We start from the raw sequence: 20,550 nt of genomic DNA, 5'->3' as shown, positions 1-20,550 counted from the left end.
TTTTTTTTTTAAACTTAAATTAACAATACTGGAGAAACTAGCAGACCTACAGTTGGAAGTGAGCACTCATTTTCATGTTGGGAGAGTCTATATGCTTTGAATCTCATATCGGTGCTGCTTGCTGCTGCATTTGGCCCACGTCAGACAATATGAACCGTTGATGTAGAACAAAGAGCTCTGCATTGTGTTGTGTTTTCATCACGCGTTGACCACGTTTCTTACAAAAAGCGACCATTTAAATGTTTTTTTTTTTTTTAGGAGTTTGCGACTCAACTTGGAAGTCGCGTTTTACGAGGAGCCCTCGAACGCATCAGAGCATGGGGCGTTCTTTGAAGAAAAAAAAAAGTTTTTCAGGAAGCTGTTTTGACAAAAACGAAACTGTCCCAACTTTTGACAGGAAGACTTCTCGTGCCTCGTCTTTGAAACCATCTGCGAGGCAGCGCGCGTGTGTGTGTGTGTGTGCGTGCGCGTCCGTCTAACCAACATGCAGAGCGGCGCGTACGGGGCCTCGCTGGCCGGCGGCGCGTTTGATTTACACGGTTTCGTAAAACAGCCTCAAACCATTTTGCGCTGCCTGAGCTGGGTGAGTGACTCCACGGAAACGTTAGCACGGAAAGTTAGCCGAGCGGACCGGGGGTGGGGGGTGTGTGTGTGTGTGGGGGGGGGGGGGGGACACACGAAGAATCGGTCCCGAAAGAAAGCTCCGTGGCTCCGCGAGCTTACGCGACACGTCAAATAAAAGTCAGAAAGTGTCACTTTTGATGCTTCTTCTGTCGCACTTGATGTTAGCTCGCGCTGGCTCGCGTGTCCCTGCCCTGTGTCTACCTCACCTGCGGACCAGAGATGGACGATTTTGTTGGGCAATATTGTTGCATACTTATGTATATAAGTTATATATCTATATATAGATGTAGATAAAGATGCATTTAAACATGTCCAGCGTCACCTGTTGGCACCCCTCTTTCCTACACAGCTGTTTTCAAACGCGTGACATTGTAGGTCAATTATATTAATGAGAATTATGATGATGACTTTTTATAATGCACTATGTATTTATCACAAGTGCTTCACAATAAGACACTTTTTTTTTTAAACGACTGTCGATTATCACTAATTTACCTAAAAGCTATTTTTTTTTTTTTTTAAAGGTGTGCTTTTGAAAGCGGATGCAACGTGTGCTGCACTAGTTTATGGTTGTGAAAGCCTTCTTGTAGTGAGAGTCATGTGATGAGTCACACGGCCCCTGCAGCTGCTTGACATGCGTTTTTTTTTTTTTTTTTTCTTCACCACCATCATCTGGCATTAACTCGGCGTGTCCCTTCTTTGCAGGTATTCTCCATTGTGGTCTTTGCAACCATCACAGCAGAAGGCTACACCAACCCAACAACCACTCAAGAAATCAACTGCATGTTCAACAACAACAGCAGCGCCTGCAGCTACGGGGTCGGAATTGGAGTCCTGGCCTTCTTGGCTTGCGTTGTCTTCCTCATACTGGATGGCTACTTCCCGCAGATCAGCAATGCCAAAGAGAGAAAATGTATCGTCATAGGAGATTTGATCTTCTCAGGTGAGAGTCACTACAGTACACTGCTTCTCCTAGAATACATTACATTACATTACATGTCATTTAGCTGACGCTTTTATCCAAAGCGACTTACAATAAGTGCATAAAACCGTGAGTCCAAACTCAGAACAACAAGAATCAAGCAAGTACAATTTCTTCAATAAAGTTAAACTACAAAGTACTATCCGTAAGTGCCATTTAAGTGCTACTAAAGTGCTATCGGTAAGGGACATTTAAGTGCTACTACGGCATTTAAGTGCTACCTATTCAAGGTATAGTCGAACAAGATGTGTTTTTAGTTTGCGCCGGAAGATGTAGAGACTTTCCGCTGTCCTGATGTCAATGGGAAGCTCGTTCCACCAATGAGGAGCCAGCACAGCAAACAGCCGTGACCTTGCCGAGTGTCCAGCTCGAAGTGAAGGAGCCACAAGCAGATTGGCAGAAGCCGAGCGAAGTGAACGGGCTGGGGTGTACGGTTTGACCATGTCCTGGATGTAGACCGGACCCGATCCGTTCGCAGCACGGTACGCAAGTACCAATGTTTTGAAGCGGATGCGGGCGGCCACCGGTAACCAGTGAAGGTCGCGGAGTAGTGTGGGTAAATTTCGGTAGGTTGAAGACCAGTCGAGCAGCTGCATTCTGGATGAGCTGTAGAGGTCGAATGGCATTAGCAGGTAGACCTGCCAGGAGGGAGTTGCAATAGTTGCAATAGAATACAGGAACCGTCCCCCCCCCAAAAACAGGAAGTGCCGCCTCGTTGAGGTTAATTCTGTCATCTCATTTCATCTTAAGCCTGACTATTCAGCCGTCTGCTTCAAATAACTTTTTCACCGGGGACAGGAGCTTGGACGTTCCTGTGGTTCGTCTGCTTCTGCCTCCTGGCCAGCCAGTGGTCCAAAACCCCGGACGCGGCTGCTGTCCCTGGTGACGCTGCCCGAGCCGTTGTGTCCTTCTCCTTCTTCTCGGTCATAACTTGGGTGAGACTTTGAGGACAACGCACAACTCAGCTGGCTGCTGTAAATGGGCCAGAGAGTCTCGTGTAAAAGCTCCACTTTCTCACTCTTCACTTCTCTCGACAGGGTCTGTTATTCTACTTTGCGTTTGGAAGGTATCGCAAAGGCGTCGGTGACTTGGACCAAGAGTACAGAGACCCAGCCAACGACCACAGCACTCCGTACCCGGCCGCGCCGTACGCCAGCGGCCCCGCAGGCTACCAGCAGTCGCCTTTCCCTCAAAACCAGGAGCAGCCAGGAGAGTACCAGCCTCCGCCAGCTTATTGAAGTCCAACGGGGGAGTTTGCTTTTTAAATAAACGTGTGCTAACGATTTAATTTACAACTCTGTTCTCTGCACTCCGATTTACTTCCTGCTGAACGTGTTTGCATACGTGTGTGACGGCTGTTTGCTGAGTTGTTGCCACACAGATCGGATGAACTGTTGTCTTTGTACCAAACCAACTAAAGTTATTTTTATGCCCCTTTTTTGTTTAGCTTATGAGTGCAAGCTGTTAATATCAAAGCACCAATCGACAACATATTCACTGAGTTGACAAGTAATATGCTTTGTATTTTGGAACATGTTACTGTTAAGTACATGCAAGTACTTTTGACTGTCAGATTCATACACGGCAGTTCAACCACAATCATTTTGTGATGCAGTTCAGTAAATAACTTAATTTTGACAAATCTATGTTATTTAATCAATGGGTGCGTTGAAAAAAGAGCCCTCTATAACTACTGTAATGCCATGTTTCTGTTCCTTTTCCTAATAATCAACCACTGAAAAGCCCAGTTAATTTATTTAGGGCAGTTAACTGATTTATTTTTATTTTTTTTAATCGATTCTGCCACAGTTATTATTAGTATTGGTATTTAAGTGTGTTTTTTTTGTTTTTATTTTAAGGTAGCCAAACCATTAATTTATATCCGCTACCTCCTAGGAGTTAAAATGTGCCTTCCTTGAGTTCACTTGCAGTTCTTTTTAAATATCTAATTCAGCAAATGTTTCAGCCACAATTTGGTTTTCAGGAATTCAGAGACGCTGTGGTAAATTTATATATTTATTTTTCTTTCTTAATCCTTTAGTCCAGGTACATGACAATCAAACCAATTTCTTTTTTTCTACATGACTTCACGCTTTTGCTTTGTAGTTGTACCTTTTGTACCTGTTGCCGTTTCACTGCTCGGTGGCTTTGCATACAGTATTCTGTATCACACAGGGGGGGGGTTTGCCAAATAAAAACTGTTCTTGGTTTGGAACCTCTGAGTTGACTCATATTTGACATCCTCTGACGAGAGAACCGGGGTCATGTGCAGAGCTGTGCTCCCTTGGCAAATATTTGAGTAGTGATTGTGTAGGTGAATGCGGAGAAGCTTGTGTACTTTGGAGATAGCGCCATACCTTTTCTGTGAAGACAATGAGCCTGAGCATATTCTCACTGCTAGCCTATAACCAACGTTGTATGAATGAGTGAATCGCTTCTGAGTTATTGAAGGTTCATAGTGTGTAGAAACCTTTTAAATGTATTAAAAACTATAAATGTTCAAAGCCCTGCAAAGTGTATGTAAGGCATATTTAACAGTCATTCTGTTGAGGCACCTTTGTAATCTGACACAAACATCTCTTCCTGTATTGTCACACTTTTAACGCTCAGGCCACGGTGCACGGGACAAGGGTATGTTTGAAACGTGCACCCTGGAAGCTGTTCGCTGTCTTCATACCTTGGTTTGGTCATCCCCCTCCGGTTGCTCTTTTTTAGTTGGTATCTTGCGTGTACTCTGTTCAAAAGGCAAAAGGGTCCATCGGCCTTCTTATCGTCTTCTGGCCACGTCCAGGATCGGCAGCCATTCTTCAGTTTGGGCAATCGGCCCTGAATTGATTATGTCAAAGTATTCATGGTCAGATTAATAAGCATGGAGAAGAATGATTGCATTGTGCAGGATCAGAAGAATTTCCCTTACACACCTGTGTGAGTAATGGATTAATATTAACCTCAGTATCTATTTGGTGAAAGCGTTCATGTTTATCTATTTGGTGAAAGCGTTCATGTTTTTGAAGACCTAGTTGATAACTAAAATGGTGCATAAATGTTCCTTTTTTGCTTTTGCATTGGGCAGTTTTAAGGATAATCTGTTGAGATCTTATGCATCCTTGCTGTGGTAAAATAACATGTATGAATACAAGTTATCCTCCTTGATATTTCATATAAGTGACCGTGCATCTTCTTCTAAAGCCACATTTTATAATACCAACAATTTAAGTTGTTCGATAAAGCTATTTAGTGGGTTTTTTAAAAAACATTTTATTTTTAATTTATTGTAGGACCAATATGATTTATTATGTATTTGATCTTTTCTATTCAGCTTCAGACGCACTTCCAAATATATATAATCAAAATGTCAACAGGTTTACAAATGAATCCATGCGGTAATATAGCATGTTCTCCATCTCGAGTGGTCGTCGTATATCCGACAGCACCTGAACGCAACGTTCGTCAAATCCCTCTTCCCATCCACGGCGGTGCGCGCTGCCGTCGTCATCAGTACATACAGGAAGTAATGAGCGGCCGTCTGGCGAACGGGGGAGTGGAGGAAACGGAGCCGAAGAAGGACGCGATCACAACGATGACATCTGAGCTCCAACCACCGGCGGACATCTAACATCAAGTGAGTGAGCGGCCGCAACGGGAAGGCGCTCCTGAACGCGGCCGTGTGAGATGCGTTAACCTCTGCGCTGCTGGCAGGACTCGGGGACGAGCTAACGCGTATAAACACACGCACACACACGCACATACACGCATGCAGATGGGATGTGTGTGTGTGTGTGTGTGTGTGTGTGTGTGTGTGTGAAGGAAGAATAAAACATTCTGCTATACTTAAATAACTCTCATTGTGTTCAGTTACTTTGCACACGGTGGTTTATGAATTAAAGGCCCTCAAATGGCAACGTGTGAATGTCCAGGTCCACTTGGGGGACTCCGAGATGGTCCCAGCTGGTCTGCACACTAACCAATGACTACTTCGATGTCGCCGTGGTAGATCAATGTACCATACTGTGGCTTTTCATTGGATACAAGCAGCTAAAATGAAGTCCTTAGTCAAATGCACATCTGTTTGGGTGCACCTTGGCATGCAGAGGTTTTGTGAAGTATTTATGGGCCCAGCACACACTCTCTGTGTCCTTGATGTGTTGCCTTTTGAAGCACCCCCCCTCCCCATATGTCATCCTTTATGGCGGCACAGAGGAGAGGGAACCAGCAGCTTTACGGTAGAGAGGGGGGGCAGATGTCAGGACCAGGTCAGGACCGGACTGCTGGTGTCAGGGAGGCTCTGCAAACCATCTGCAAAATGACCTGGAGAACCACTTTGAGATGCTCCCAAGTTACACTGTTCACTAAGGTGTATATAGCGCTGGAATAATTAGTCGGTGAACAGTTTGATCATCAATTAATCATTGATGTACATTTTTCAAGGTAAATAGCAAGACATTTTTTTTTGTTCCAGGTGCTCAAATGTAAAGATTTTCAACTGTGCTTACTCACTTTTTTTTTTTTTTTAAATCAATGCAAAGTGAACATTTGGTGATTGAGCAAAAAACAAATAGTCCCCTTGGATATTGGATATTTTTCATTTTATTGACCAATTGAGAGATAGAGTAAAGCGCCTGGTTGGTCATATGGATAACATTCGCAGAGCGTATATATAATGTTACATAGCAGCAGTGTTGGGATCAAATATAATGGCGTAAACAAAACTTTTGAAAACTAAGTTGAGAGACATTTATCAAAACATAACACTTATCACTAATCCAGTGAATTAGAAGAACCATAATCCTGTGAATCAAATATTAAAGTACATTGCTGACTGATTTCTAATATTGCCCACAGCGGTGTAGTGCCGGGGATATTAAACAGACCTCATACAAACTCCTTATGTATCCCATTGTGCATATTATCATATGTCCCAACCCTTAGTATTATGCCCTTTTTATGAATTTGAACTAGTTACTTTGAGACGCTCCGAAGTTGCTTGTTGATTTAATAATTAACTTCTCGAACTCCAAACATTTTTGGAACTAGAAAGAAAGTTTGGGTTGTGTAACCGCTCAGCTGGTGTTATCGATCTGATCTCAGACCAGTCACGGTACTCGGTGTACTCGTCACATCACAGAAGTGCCCCCGTTATGTTGGAATCAAATACTACAGTGTGTACAGGTGTCTTTTTTTAACCTCCTAAATGTAGCAGGATTTGCGTTATCGCACCTCGCTTCCTAACCTCTGGTGCCTGGTTGCTAGGACGAATGAAGTCTTAATGACTTGTGTTGTTTTGCCCCTTTGGACTTGAACATAATCCTCAGAGTCTAGTTAAAGTCCACGGGCGTCGTAACCCACAGTCCTTACTCGCGGTTGCACTGCACGTAGCCTGTGAGCAGAAAGAGCTCCGGGCACAACCGGGGAGGTTCTTCTTCTACGTGCATCTGATGACACGGGGTCAGCGTTCTGGCCGGAGGAGACAAAGGGGTGAGCCTTCTGTTGGTTAGCCTATTCTGTTCCAGGGACGGTGGATTTTGGGGCAAAACGACAATCAAAAACAGCTGTAAAGTTAATGCACGTCGGCCACTTGTCGGTGTATTCCAGAGAGGACCGTCTGCTTGAGGGCCGTGACGTTTCTCTGCCATAATGGACTGCTGTTTGGCTCGGGGTGGGGGGTGGGGGGGGGGGGGGGTCCTCTTATGAAAGAGCCTTTCAGCTTCTGCGCTACTTTTGGAGAAATGCAGCCATGTTTAGGCCGCAGGAGCGACCTCCCTGGATTTAGTTCACTACTCCATAGGGCCTGGTGGTGAACCCTCAAGTGGAGACGGACAAGGTCACGTCAGTTTGTTCGGGTGTTTTATAAAAAAAATTGAATATCTGTAATGAGGAAATACAGTTTCCTTTGTTTGAAATATGACGTTTGAGACCTTTCTGCCTGCAATGTCGCATCATTCTGTTTTCAGGAGCTTTAAACTTATCTTCTGACTTAAGTATCTGATTATTTTCCTGATTTAATCCACAAATCATCTGGTCTATTAAAGGCAGGGTATTATATTCCACATAAATTAATGAACGTTCTGACCCAGAAATAATCCAGTATCTGTGACTGTATCGTATAACACTGTAAGCCCACCCGATCATTTCTGTCATGTCATGTTTGTTGTTCGCGTTCATTATGATGATTTTTATTATATATATATATATATATATATATATATATATATATATATATATATTATGATGCTTTGGAGAGAGGCCTGAAGGGACCGGCTGTCCGTGTTGCCTTCTTGGCGACTTTCTCTCTAGATTTTGGGATTTTTGGAGCTTGTGCTAATTCCTCAAGAGGACCTCATTTTACAATAGTAAAAAAAAAAAATGTCCCTCTTAATCTTTTAGAACCCAAGAGGTGTCTTTTAATGTCTCGTTTTGTCCGTCCAACAGTCCAAAATTCAAAGGTAGCTATTATACTGTAATGTAAGACAAAGGAAACCTGCAACTTTTTTATTATTATCGATTAATCTGTTTAGCTTTTAATGAAGGGTTTGGTCTGTAAAAGGTCGAACATGGTGAAAGTCAAGAGAGGATCTCTCTGTACAGACGTTAGAGGAACTTTTGCTTTGGTAGATCACGAATACGTAACTCAAAAGGACTTTGACATGCGCTGCATCAGTTGGCCGTGTATTTCCTGAAGTACCTGTTCAGTGACGCCCTCCCCTCTTTGTCACTTGTCGGGCCTCCTCCCGACTTCCACGTTGACGTGGTGGTCACTTGATACTCGCCCAACCCCCAAATTGGGCTACTTCCTGCTCCCTGTCAAGTAATGTTTAACCACACGTCCTCTCGTGTGAGCTGTATCAGGATTTTGTATTAGAGGCTTAAATTAATGATCCGCCTGCCAGCGAGCCTCTCCAGATTTGACCGTCCGACAGAGTCTGTTCATGGAGATGTGAGTCGCATTGAATTATGTTTGATCATCTGAATGTCAAGTTGTGGGCTTAGTCAGAGTTATGTTTGAAGTCATCGGATTTAAAAAAAAAATTAATATATTTTTCATGTGTTTATCTTTCTTTACAAAGTCACACATAGTTTGTTAGCATTGCAGCAAACTATTGTTGGACACGTATGCCTAAGTAACTGCCTGGTTATGCATATGTTTTGCTCATGTTGTGTGTTTACAGGATTTAGGAACACTTGGATTGGGTTTAGTGTTGCTACCTTTTCTCAAAGCAGGTGTTCTACCTTGTTCCTCTTCAGCTTTTATATTGCAGCCGTATCCATACAGCTACATTGTTGACTTGATGCTGTTAGAAAGGATCTAGTGAAACCTGAATGGTGACCTGCATACGAGGACATATTACAAATAATAAAGACGTTACTACGCCGGTTTGCTGGCTTTAGGATTGACCTTTTTCCTCTCACTTGGGACAGCTGTAGCTGAACAAAAGTGACATAGTGTGACTTTAAAGTCACAGTGAAACGCACATTAGAACATATTTAGCTTCAGCGGTGTGGTATATTACAACAACAAAAAAAAAATATATATTTTTAAAGGGGGAGAAGGTGATCAAATACAACTTTAAGCATCAGAGGAGGGATCCTCTGACACACAATAGATAGCAGTGTAATAATGAATAGACCAACATAGTCAAATGAGGTCAAATTATAGCTAGATTGTAAAAAGTAAACAGATAAGACCTGGCTCTCTCTCCTCCTCCATGGAGACCTGGAAAGAGAACAAAATACACAAACACACAAGCGCACCATTCACACAGATATGAGAAGGAAAATAAACACACTAAAGGAGAGGGAGACCGAGAGAAGAGGAGAGGGGGGAATATTCTCCCATTTTAAAGGAACAAAACAGCGATTGTTTAGCGTGAAGATAAGTATAAAATAGGATTATAACAATTTACGACACAACGGTTGTGCTTTTATTATTAGCAAGAACAGTTGTGGTCGAATCTTCTGGGTTTTCTTTTGTTTTAAGAACTGGTGAGAGAAATGAGCACCTTTTTTTTTTTTTTATTAAAGCCTCGCCAATTATCGTATATCTAAGTTTGTCGTGAGTGAGTCCTGTAGCCTGAGTTTTACATATATTCAAAGCAGCTGATGGAGCGGGTCAAGTAAGGCCAAAGGAGTGGGACATGCAAATCCGTGAACAGTGTGGCTGTAGTCTAGTCTATTTTTATATCTACGTCGGAAGCTTGAATAAAAGCTAGAAGACGCTGTAATCCATTAACCCATCAACTGTCCTTTTTGACTGCCTGCTGCCCTGTTTTTAGTTTTAAGTGGACTCAGCGTCTCTCTCTCTGTTTGTCTTTAGGTGACTCCGGGCCTCCGTCCTCCATGCCTGCTCCACCAGGCTTCACTCCACCGGTGCAGAATGAGTCGATGAACGCTCTGCGTATCTCTGTCGGAGGCCTCCCTATGTTGGCGTCCATGGCCAACGCCACTGACCCTCGTTTCCGCCTTAAATGGAAGCCCATTGTGGCGGTGGCCTCGTTCCTGGCCCTGCTTCTGGTGCTCTTCCTGCACTTGACCTCTGGCTTGACCTCCCACCCTTACTACTTGCACAGTTGGAGGGCCGGTCACAGTGACACCCAGCAGTCTGATTCCCGTTACAATGACACCTACCCTCTCAGTCCACCTGAGCGCACGCCGCAGGGCACCCGCTACCGCTTTGGCGTGATTGCCGACCTGGACAAAAGCTCCCGTAGTGACAAGAAGCTGACGTGGTTCAGCTACATGCGGCGGGGTCATCTGTCGGTGTCCCAAAGTGGCGACAAGGTAGCAGTGGAATGGGATGCGGACAGGGTGTTGCTGGAAAGCCACCTGTCGGAGAAGGGAAGGGGGATGGAGCTGTCTGAGCTGGTGGTGTTCAATGGGAAGCTCTACACCGTCGATGACAGGACGGGCGTCATCTACCACATTGATGGGGACAAGATTGTGCCCTGGGTCATCTTGCCCGATGGCGACGGCATGGTTGCCAAAGGTCAGCATTACTCGCCTCTCATGCATGCTCATATTTTACTTGAGTATTTCAATTTGATGCTACTTAATACTTCTACTCCTCTTTTGTGGGGCGACTGTGGCTCCGTGAGCCCATGTCCATGTGTCCTGGGGCCAAGACACTTGACCCCAACATGGCATCTCGTAGCTGTGTCTACGGCGTGTGAATGTTAGTTGGTCCTGATGGGCAGGTGGCTCCTCCCATCAGTGTGTGTGTGTGAATGGGTGAATGATGTCATGTAGTGTTAAAGCGCTTTTGAGTGGTCGGACGACTAGAAAAACCATTTCAATACGATACGTTCTACCCCCTTTTTGTATTTGTGACATCTCTAGTTACTTTTCAGATGTCTATTTGAGTATCTTTTCAGATAGTTTGATGTGCATAACTGTTTGAGGCCCTTAAAAGTAAAAAAATTTCAAAGATCGACGCAAATTTGTGTACCGCAATTTAAGTGTTAATACACGTACAAGCTAAAACCTAACCAGCTACAAGAGTGATATTCTACTCATAACAATCTAATATTAAAGCATAATACATTTATTTTGCTGTAACTGATACTTTAAATGTATTCTACTGATAATACTTTAGTAATTTAACTTTAAATTCAGGTCTTTTTGCATGTGATGGATTACTTTTTGGGGGTTGAACGCTATTCTCCTGATAGGGTTCAAGGCGGAGTGGCTGGCGGTGAAGGACAAACACCTGTACGTCGGCGGTCTGGGGAAAGAGTGGACCACCACCGAGGGCGAGTTCGTCAACAACAACCCAGAGTGGGTGAAAGTAGTGGGCTTCAGAGGGGACGTACAGCATGAGAACTGGGTTCCCATGTACAAATCTCTCAAGGCCGCTGCAGGCATAGAGCCTCCAGGTGAGGATGTCCGTCTGGTCTCGCTTCCTCCTGCTTCCTTTTTTTTTGTTTCCCTTTTGTTGACTTTTTACGGCGTTCTTCCAAATCTTCGCAGGCTATCTCATCCACGAGTCAACGGCGTGGAGCGACACCCTGCAGCGTTGGTTTTTCCTCCCTCGCCGTGCGAGCAAGGAGCGCTACGAGGAGACGGCGGACGAGCGTCGTGGGACAAACCTCGCCCTCAGCTGCTCGTCAGAATTCAAGGACGTCATCGTGAGCCGAGTGGGTCCGCTTAACCCCACTCGCGGGTTCTCCTCTTTCAAGTTCGTCCCAAACACAAACGACCGCATCGTTCTGGCTCTCAAGTCGGAGGAGGACGGCGGAAAGATTGCGAGCTACATCATGGCGTTCACGCTCGACGGACGCATCCTGTTGCCTGAAACCAAGATCGGGGATGTGAAATACGAGGGCTTGGAGTTCATATAAAGTGAGAGACGCGCTCTCGAGGCCACCGCACTGTTCTATTCTGTTTACAATCCAGTCACTGTTGAAGTTACTGCACTCGCTGCTTCCTCACCGAGACGCAAATCCAACCGTTAAAGGTTTCAGTACAAGTGGAAGAACAAAAGGCTGAGACTGCAAGACGGGGTCCTGTTTTGAGAAAGTGCCAGTCAGCACAAACAATGGCGGCATGTCCGTGGATCGTCTCCTTCCCACGACAAATGTGGCCCTCAACAGTACTGTTGCCTTTCTTATGATGAATGTACAAATGATTGATTTATCCGACTGTGATTCATTTTCCTAAAGTATACATGTCAATGTCAATGCACATACTGTACACTCTCAAAAGGGTCCCCCCCCCCCCCCCCCCCCCACCGCCGCCACCTTTGCTTCATGTTAATCATTGTTCTGTACACCTCAAACATGTTCATTTGAAATAACAAAACGTTTTTTATTCTCCATAAACATTATTTTGAAGGACATTTTGGTGAAAATGTTACTGTATAATATTTTTTTGGGGTGGGATGACAAAGTAAAACGGCTCGATTCTTATTGTCTGACTCTTGTTTTAAGTCACGTGTCTCAAACAAGTTGGGACGGGGCAACGAAACCCCGAAAAAAAAGAAGAAAAAAAAGCCGTTGTGCAACAAACAGTCTGACTTTTCCACTTCAGTGGGAAACGAAACTCAGGGGAAAGTAGCGTGAATGGAGAAGTGAACCCTGTTTTCAGCTGCACTTTAAAAGGGGCCTTCAGAGGAGAGAAGCCCATTTCTGGAAGACTTCACTTTGCAACCAGAGGGGAGAAGGTAACGTCTTTTCATTATATGTAAGGATCGGGGGGATATGGATATGAGGGTTTGACCTTTTTCCACTTTGATTGCACACGTTTAATATCGTCTGTTCAACTGTATTGCATTCCATCTTAATTAATTAATGGATTCATATGAGAAAAAAAAGAGACCAAAAGTACATTTCTGCTCGTATACATAATCTTGAACTGTAAAGTAAAGTAGTGCATATTTCTCACGTTGCCTCTTCTTTGTCATCCGCAGACTCCGAACGCTGCTGGTTGAAAATGTCTGTACATCGACACACATTCACTGGGTGGCTTCTGCTGCTCCTCCACGTCTCTGCAAGTGCAGTGAGATTGAACCTGTTAGGTGAGTCACCCGAAGCACTTATCTCATGTGTGTAATAAATATCTTGTGTGTGTGTAAAGCATGTCTCATGTGTGTAATAAATATCTCATGTGTGTGTAAAGCATGTCTCATGTGTGTAATAAATATCTCATGTGTGTGTAAAGCATGTCTCATGTGTGTAATAAATATCTCATGTGTGTGTAAAGCATGTCTCATGTGTGTAATAAATATCTCATGTGTGTGTAAAGCATGTCTCATGTGTGTAATAAATATCTTGTGTGTGTAAAGCATGTCTCATGTGTGTAATACATATCTCATGTGTATGTAAAGCATGTCTCATGTGCGACTGTGGGTCAGTGGTTAGCAGGTCCGTCTTTCAATCAGGGGGTTGGTGGTTCAATCCCCGCCCTAGTCGATGTGTCCTTGAGCAAGACACTTAACCCTGAATTGCTCCCTGTAGCTGTTCTACAGTGTATGAATGTAACGTGATTGTAAGTCGCTTTGGATAAAAGCGTCAGCTAAATGACACGTAATGTAAGGTGTGTAAAGCATATCTCACGTGCAATGCATATGTCGTGTGTGTGTAAAGCATATCTCACGTGCAATGCATATGTCGTGTGTGTGTAAAGCATATCTCACGTGCAATGCATATGTCGTGTGTGTGTAAAGCATATCACGTGTGCGATGCATATGTTGTGTGTGTGTAAAGCATATCACGTGTGCGATGCATATGTCGTGTGTGTGTAAAGCATATCACGTGTGCGATGCATATCTTATGTGTGTAATGCTTCCACGTGTTCCCTGGAATGCATTGAATGGAAAGGACACAGTCCTAATAATATACTAGTTTTCATTGTAGAACAATTTGTGCTTTTTACAAATATATTCAGCCCGTGCTCGCTCAACACGGAGTGTGTGTGTGTGTGTGTGTGTGTGTGTGTGTGTGTGTGTGGCCTCTCTGCTGTCATGGCCTTGGTTAATAAGAGTCTGTGTCGCCACACAGGGAGACAAAGAAACCCTGCGCTGCAGGAAGGGGACGTGAGGCTGTTCGGCGGCGGCGGCTTTGCCGAAGGCCGCGTGGAAATCTACCACGATGGGAGATGGGGAACGGTGTGTGACGACGGCTGGGACCTGGCTGAGGCCCACGTGGTTTGTCGTCAGCTCGGCTTCCCGCGAGCCGACTCTGTTGTCATCGGGAAGAACTACGGAAAAGGTGCCCTTTTCTACTTCCACGTGTCCCCCACCAGAGGGCAGTGGCATTGCTGTTTTAATGTGCTACCGCCTCAACAAACGTGTTCCCTTTCATTTGACATCACAGCGTCTGGACCCATTTGGCTGGATGACCTGAAATGTGACGGCACAGAGACGTATCTTTCCACGTGTATGTTCATAGGCTGGGGAGCCACTGACTGCAGCCACAAAGAGGACGTCGGCGTTATTTGTGAAACGGGCCGTACGTATACCAAACTCTTTTGGGGGGGGAGGGCCTCTCCGTCGCTCTTATCAAATGTTCCACCCCCTAATGATTTGTGGTTCCAGGCACAAATCTGACCAACGGCGACGCTCTATACTCGCTGGACCACAGCATCTGCCTGTCTGATGAGCGCGGCCAGATCTTTGACAGCGGGTACGGCTGTGACTTCTCCATCTCGGTCCGGAGTGCGACTGGAAACGCGCAGGAAGACGGGACCCCGGAGGTGGTTGGCGAGACGATTTGTGCGCACAAGTCGATCCTCTCGCAGTTCCCTCTCTTCAACGCTTCCAAGGGGATCTCCAACATCACGGTCGACGTCGCCCAGTCTTGCCAGCCACATTTCTCCTCCTTCATCAGGTATAAGCGAACTGCTACGATTTGGATTTCAGAAACAGAATTTCCGAATCGTAAAAAATAAAAAATCTAACATGTGCTCTACAATCTCATTAGGTACATTTATACCCGCAAGATGGATGTGAACTTCTCCTCTGTGCAGTGCCTCCACTGGATGGCTTATACGTTCGGGGTGAAGCAGCTGATGGAGGACACGGGCCGGCTGTTCTCTGAAATCCTCCCAGAGGACGCCTCGTTCCACACGCCGGTGTCCCTCTACGAATACGCAGTGGAGACTCAGGACTGGGTCCTCCAAGAGAACTGCATTCAGTATATGGCCTGGAACTACCAAAATCTGTCCAGTTCCCCCGCTTGGACCCAACTCTCCGTTGAGCTCCTCCGATCCCTTCTACTGCGCTCGGACCTGGTGGTGCCAGATGAATATTTTCTGCTCCAGACTGTGGAGAGCTGGATCACGGAGAAGGGCAACTCGACCAGTTTGGAAACCCAGGCCGAACTGTTGAGTCTCATTCGTTTCCCCATGATCCCCGCCGAGGCCCTGAATGACCTGGAGTCCAACTCTTCTCTCTACAGCAGCCATGTGAATATGTATCGTGACAACCTCCTGAAAGCTTTCCAGTTTAATGTTCTGCTTTTCGGCAATCTGATATCCAACCCAAAGTTCAACAGAGAAGACGGTGATTACCGACCGAGGATCTACACCGCTAAGCCATGGAGCAAGGCTCTGTCTCGTCAAACCCAATATTTGTATCGCAACCACTACGATTCTATGACCACCTCGCTCAACACACCCGTCCACAACAGTCTGATCTTTAAGGACAACCAGATTCTCTGGGAGGCGAATGTCTTCGAGAACAAACAGCAATGTTCAAACCGAGGCGTGAGATGCGAGTCGTTCCCTTCAGCGAGGCTGGTGCCTCAGAACGGTCTCTCCAGATGGAGGAACGTCCTCTATCGTAATCGTCTTCTGCTGATGTGCCAAGACAAGTACGTCTTCCAGGTTCAGGACTTCAAGGACAACATGGCCACGAATGGGACCCAGGTTCTGGCCTATCCCTGTCCTGATGACCAGTACACCTACCGCTTTGTAGTGAGACCGTACTACGTCTGATCCCAATGCAGCGATGGAGGGAGGCTCAGTGTATTCTGATCATTGTGCCTGCGTGTTAATTAATAGATTGCAATGATGCTACAATATTATCTGTGATTTTTTCTTTTTTTAATTCTTCTTTTTTTGTTTTTATAAATCTTCATTGATCAGCTAATGTTTCACCTGGCTGTGATTTATTTCATATCAAGTATAATTTCCTGCTTTTTTTTTGTTGTAACGGCAAAATAAAGTGATATCTAGATCATTTTTCGATGTCTTCTCTTCACAATGGCAACAGACAAATATAAATCTTAAATTTTTGGGTTCGTCCAGATGTGAGACACACAAAATGAGAAGTGTAAATGGGGCCAAGTTAGATGAATCATCAGACGGCTTCATATATGCAGAATATTACTCCTCTCTTTCATGAGCTTTATCTATATCTGCTGTCATGACCTCAGCCATGTTGCTGCTGCAGGAGAGGAGTTCATAGGCATTTATCAATTCTTCATTTCACTACGAGTAGTAGTGTGTTACAGTTTTGAACTTACAGTATTTCTGCAAAATGTTAAAGCTGCTAAATAAAATTTAAAAAGGAAGAGTCGAAAAATGTTGGGAAATATCAGCCAGACTTCCTGGAGTCTCTGCTGGTTCCCTGGCAAGAAATAATCTGGCACACAACCCACCGTAACATGTCGAATTGGCATTTTTGTATTCTATATTATATAATTTGTGATTTTAAGAGGTGCTGGTGAACAGGTTTTTCACCCCGTTTACAATCTTTGTGCTAAAATGAGCCAACAGGCTCCTTGATGTATCTTTCTAATATGTAAACATGAGATTAGTATTGATCGTACACCACAACACGTTGAGCTATTCCTTGAATTAACAAGGTATCTTGACCTCTTGACCTGTCAGAATGAATCAGCGTTGTGTCTCTTGCTGAAATTATTCAAATGTGTCTCTCCTGAATGAAAAACAACAGACTTCAAACATGTCGGTTTGTGTTTTACGACCGTCTTCAAGTCCCGACACACAACCGGCAGTCGCGCTGCGCAACACGCCTGCAAGCCTGGACAGGTGGGGTCCACGGCCGCGGTGACTCGGGGGTTTCTGAGAAGTGTGACTGCAGCATGACTGATCAGATGCTTTGGTAGTTCACAACATTACTGTGTTTATATATATATATATATATATATATATATATATATGTGTATATATGTAGGATCAATGCGACTCCCCCACATGCTCTCATGGTTCAGGACGGTACAAACTCAAAGCAATGGTTTAGTCTGACTAATGTGTTCACCCGGAGGGAAAGTGCAGCGATGTCATCGCTTGTTTTGCTGCGAGTAACCTCTGACTGTATATGTTCATTATTGTGTCGTGTTAGCCCACTTATAATTGACCCCCGTAAATCAGGACATGGAATTCAGCATTATATATACTTCATGGGTCATACTAAAATCCACACTGATAATTATTTTCATATCTTCGATGGATGCAATGACTACACGTCGTGAGAAACGCATACAATTATTACCCAACTCTGCAGTTCCCCTCGTACGAACCCAGCGTTTTAGCATCTTTAATTTCATCGTTTTTTTTGGTGTTTTTTTTTCAATTTGCAGATTAATTGATGGACGGATGTCACGATGGCATTGGTAGAAATTGGTTACTAATAGCTCACGTAACATGTTAAATCTATTACTGCTGCTTTGTTCATCAGCATTCAATTCATTCCCTGGTAGCATTGCAGAGGAAATGACCGTACAATAACGGGCATGTCATTTGACCAAATAACTCGTAAAAAGTGAAGGTTCTGGTGTCACGTCATGCATTAATTTAGTTTCCACTGAAACCAATTACAAACTCTTGCGACGCTTCGTGGGCGTTACTCAGCAGACTCATGGTGACTAACTGACGTGGCGACGCCATGCGTCATGTCGCCATGACGACAGTCCAGACCACTTGACCTCAGAGTCTACGGTGGCAATTGTGTTAGAGTTTTCCATCCTGACCCTGAGGTGAATTTGCTAAAGCTGATTCATTGTCTCACATTGTCTCCAATAAAATACGGATAGCCGCGCACTGATGAATGGGAAAATGATGGGAATTACCCCTGAGCCGTGGCTAGGTTACATCACAACAGAGATGGCTGAGGAGTTGAGAGGATGGGGGGGGGGGGGGGGGGACATGCAGCAGGGAATGGATGGTCAAAAAGCTACGTGTTGGTCATCATGTGTGCAGGCACCAGGGCCGAGGAGGTGGGAGTCAGAGGATGTGGGTCACTGCCACAGCACCCACCAGTTCCCGCAATGAGACCCTCTTTTTCTGTCTTGCCGGGCACTTCCTTTTGAGAGTATTCCTGGCCTTGCAAGTCTGTAATTTAGGGGATGCGTGGCCATTCCTGAGCCCCTTTTTGGAGTTTGTAGTGGGTAAAGTACACAGGGGGGCTGCTTACATTGCACTTCTTTGACAAATCCGCCCTCTCTCAACAAATTAAAACCAAATGTTGATACAATAATCCAGAATGCAACTGGCGACTAAAAAACCGAGCGCTAAAGGGAGAGTTGCAGTGTGGGAAATAGCTCAGAATGGTCATGCTGTGAGGTCATTTGAAATATGCCCGGTAGCCGGGGACACGGCTGTGATCTGAGCAGAGCCCACCACATCAGTCGGCGTCTCGGGTGCAAAGGAAGCCGACTTGTTTGGACAGGGGGCGGCAGGTTTTTTGGGCCAAGAAGAAGGCGTCTGCTGTTCCCTCCTGATGCTTTTTGGTCAACTGTGGAAAAGAGACGGAGCACATTTTCTACTCATTCGGTCTCGGATGTGTCACTTCCTTTCATGTGTCTCAATTCCTGTTCCACGCCCAACATCTGTGCTGGTGTCACCGTTGCGTCTTTTGCGTCGGGTAACTTCCACTCCGCTTATACGAGTCAGACTGGGTTGCAAAATTTGGGGATTTTCCTTATCTGACTGACGCCGTTCTAACTCTAAAAGTGAATTGAAGAAGACGCAATACAAAGATGACACTAAATTGGTGGTTTTGTTTCCCTCTCCCTCTCTCACTCTCTCTCCTTGCCTGTTTTTTTTTTTTGTTTTTTTTTTTACACATGGCACCAAGCGGGCTAACAGAGTCCTGTGGAAAAACAACCAGGCAAAAATGCTCAACTATGGAAAAGAGTGGAAATATTTGCCAGAGTGGCCAGAAGACCGACTTTCGATGGCCAAATATGATGTCAGTGAGCGAGGAAGCCACAGAAGATGCAGTCCTCTCTCTTTCCCTCTTTACTCCTCTTCATTATTCATCATCGGCTCTAATCATCAAACACGCCGCCGTGCCCTCGCTGTGATCTCTCGCTTCAAAGCCAGAATCAACACGGGAGGCCGCAAAAACCCCAAACTCTCGAGATCCTCCGTTTCCTGAGGTGCTTTTGCAGCGGTGAACTTTCCAACTAAAGAGCCATCTAGTTTTTTTTTGTTTTTGTTGCATTAGTAAAGGATGAGGAACAACTAAAGAATTTGACATAATGTTTATTTCACATAAGAGCGGAGGGGCTTAGGGGAATCGCCGCCAGACTGAATCTATTAAATTTAGGGAGATGATGTCACTTCTCTCGACTCCTCCACTTCTACTTCCATCATCTATTACAAACAGTGTTTAATAGTTACCGAAAAACACTCTCACTGAATTTTAACCGCAGATAATTGTGTGGCGTGTGGTGACGATTACTACGCAGGACTCGCGTCAGTATTTTTTCTACTAGGAGTTATCATTAAATGTTAAAATAAGTGTCAACATTTATATTTAAAGTGCCTTTAATACACTTTAAATAACAATGTATCAAATGGTAATGTGGCAACAATGTGAGAATGTCAGGGACACATTTATCACCTGAATCTACAGCTCCACTCAGCTTTAGTTTAGCTCATTCTTTAGCTCATTCTTTAGCTTTTTTAGCTCATTCTTTAGCTTTTTTAACTCATTCTTTAGCTTTTTTAACTCATTCTTTAGCTGTTTGGCTCACAGCAGTGTTTAGTTCACTATCACCGCTCTCATGGCAAGAATTTCAGCCGCTGTTTTCAATGGATAAGCTCTAAATTCCCACAGCTCACGACCTGCTCAGCACCAAACAGGAGACAGACATAGTGGGTGCCAAGCTGGGGAACACAATGGGGAACACATAACAGCTAATGAACTAAATATTTCCATAAACAGTTGGTAGAGACCAAATTGGATTTCAGTTCGGCAGTGGCAAGACACACGACTCCAGGTGAACGAATATGTTGCTCCGTACCTGCTGAATGTAAACGCTTGAAATTGAGACGTCGGCCATTACATTGCAAAACAATTGAGGTGATGCAAAAAAAAAAATTTTTTAAATGGGAAGATTGTCCAACTTAGTGTCACCACAAGTGTTGTAAGATATTGTGAGGTCACCGTTGCAACAGACAGTGCGGCCTAAGGTGGAAGGTCGGACGGAGGTCAGTCCAGACATTTGCTTCCATTAGACAAATACTGAGAGAGAATGGAGAAG

The 20,550-nt window shown here is 44.6% G+C and overlaps 3 protein-coding genes across 3 annotated transcripts; all 3 read left to right on the top strand.

Annotated features, from left to right (window-relative positions):
• The first annotated feature begins 356 nt into the window (after positions 1-356).
• syngr2a (synaptogyrin 2a) lies at positions 357-3,821 on the top strand. Its single transcript, XM_034540147.1, has 4 exons — positions 357-583; positions 1,330-1,567; positions 2,405-2,541; positions 2,644-3,821. The coding sequence occupies exons 1-4, from the start codon at positions 485-487 to the stop codon at positions 2,842-2,844; spliced, it is 675 nt and encodes a 224-aa protein (XP_034396038.1). The 5' UTR covers positions 357-484; the 3' UTR covers positions 2,845-3,821.
• Positions 3,822-8,399: 4,578 nt separating this feature from the next.
• Positions 8,400-12,311, top strand: cant1a (calcium activated nucleotidase 1a). The gene is made up of 4 exons (XM_034539814.1): positions 8,400-8,540; positions 9,918-10,586; positions 11,269-11,472; positions 11,567-12,311. Exons 2-4 carry the CDS (start codon positions 9,941-9,943, stop codon positions 11,935-11,937), a joined length of 1,221 nt encoding a protein of 406 aa, XP_034395705.1. The 5' UTR covers positions 8,400-8,540; positions 9,918-9,940; the 3' UTR covers positions 11,938-12,311.
• Positions 12,312-12,318: 7 nt separating this feature from the next.
• LOC117735282 (galectin-3-binding protein A-like) lies at positions 12,319-16,274 on the top strand. Its single transcript, XM_034539813.1, has 6 exons — positions 12,319-12,758; positions 13,005-13,112; positions 14,095-14,304; positions 14,410-14,544; positions 14,631-14,922; positions 15,016-16,274. The coding sequence occupies exons 2-6, from the start codon at positions 13,028-13,030 to the stop codon at positions 16,028-16,030; spliced, it is 1,737 nt and encodes a 578-aa protein (XP_034395704.1). The 5' UTR covers positions 12,319-12,758; positions 13,005-13,027; the 3' UTR covers positions 16,031-16,274.
• The last annotated feature ends 4,276 nt before the right edge of the window (positions 16,275-20,550 follow it).

The sequence above is a fragment of the Cyclopterus lumpus genome, chromosome 8 (assembly GCF_009769545.1).
Source record: "Cyclopterus lumpus isolate fCycLum1 chromosome 8, fCycLum1.pri, whole genome shotgun sequence".
NCBI lineage: Eukaryota > Metazoa > Chordata > Actinopteri > Perciformes > Cyclopteridae > Cyclopterus > Cyclopterus lumpus.
This window is presented reverse-complemented; position numbering and strand designations above follow the sequence as displayed.

Coding starts and splice junctions, on each gene's coding strand:
- syngr2a (XM_034540147.1), top strand. CDS start 485: ATGCAGAGCGGCGCGTACGGGGCCTCGCTGGCCGGCGGCGCGTTTGAT. Junction 584..1,329: donor TTTTGCGCTGCCTGAGCTGG/GTGAGTGACTCC, acceptor CCTTCTTTGCAG/GTATTCTCCATTGTGGTCTT. Junction 1,568..2,404: donor AGGAGATTTGATCTTCTCAG/GTGAGAGTCACT, acceptor CACCGGGGACAG/GAGCTTGGACGTTCCTGTGG.
- cant1a (XM_034539814.1), top strand. CDS start 9,941: ATGCCTGCTCCACCAGGCTTCACTCCACCGGTGCAGAATGAGTCGATG. Junction 10,587..11,268: donor CGACGGCATGGTTGCCAAAG/GTCAGCATTACT, acceptor TTCTCCTGATAG/GGTTCAAGGCGGAGTGGCTG. Junction 11,473..11,566: donor TGCAGGCATAGAGCCTCCAG/GTGAGGATGTCC, acceptor AAATCTTCGCAG/GCTATCTCATCCACGAGTCA.
- LOC117735282 (XM_034539813.1), top strand. CDS start 13,028: ATGTCTGTACATCGACACACATTCACTGGGTGGCTTCTGCTGCTCCTC. Junction 13,113..14,094: donor AGTGAGATTGAACCTGTTAG/GTGAGTCACCCG, acceptor GTCGCCACACAG/GGAGACAAAGAAACCCTGCG. Junction 14,923..15,015: donor CATTTCTCCTCCTTCATCAG/GTATAAGCGAAC, acceptor CAATCTCATTAG/GTACATTTATACCCGCAAGA.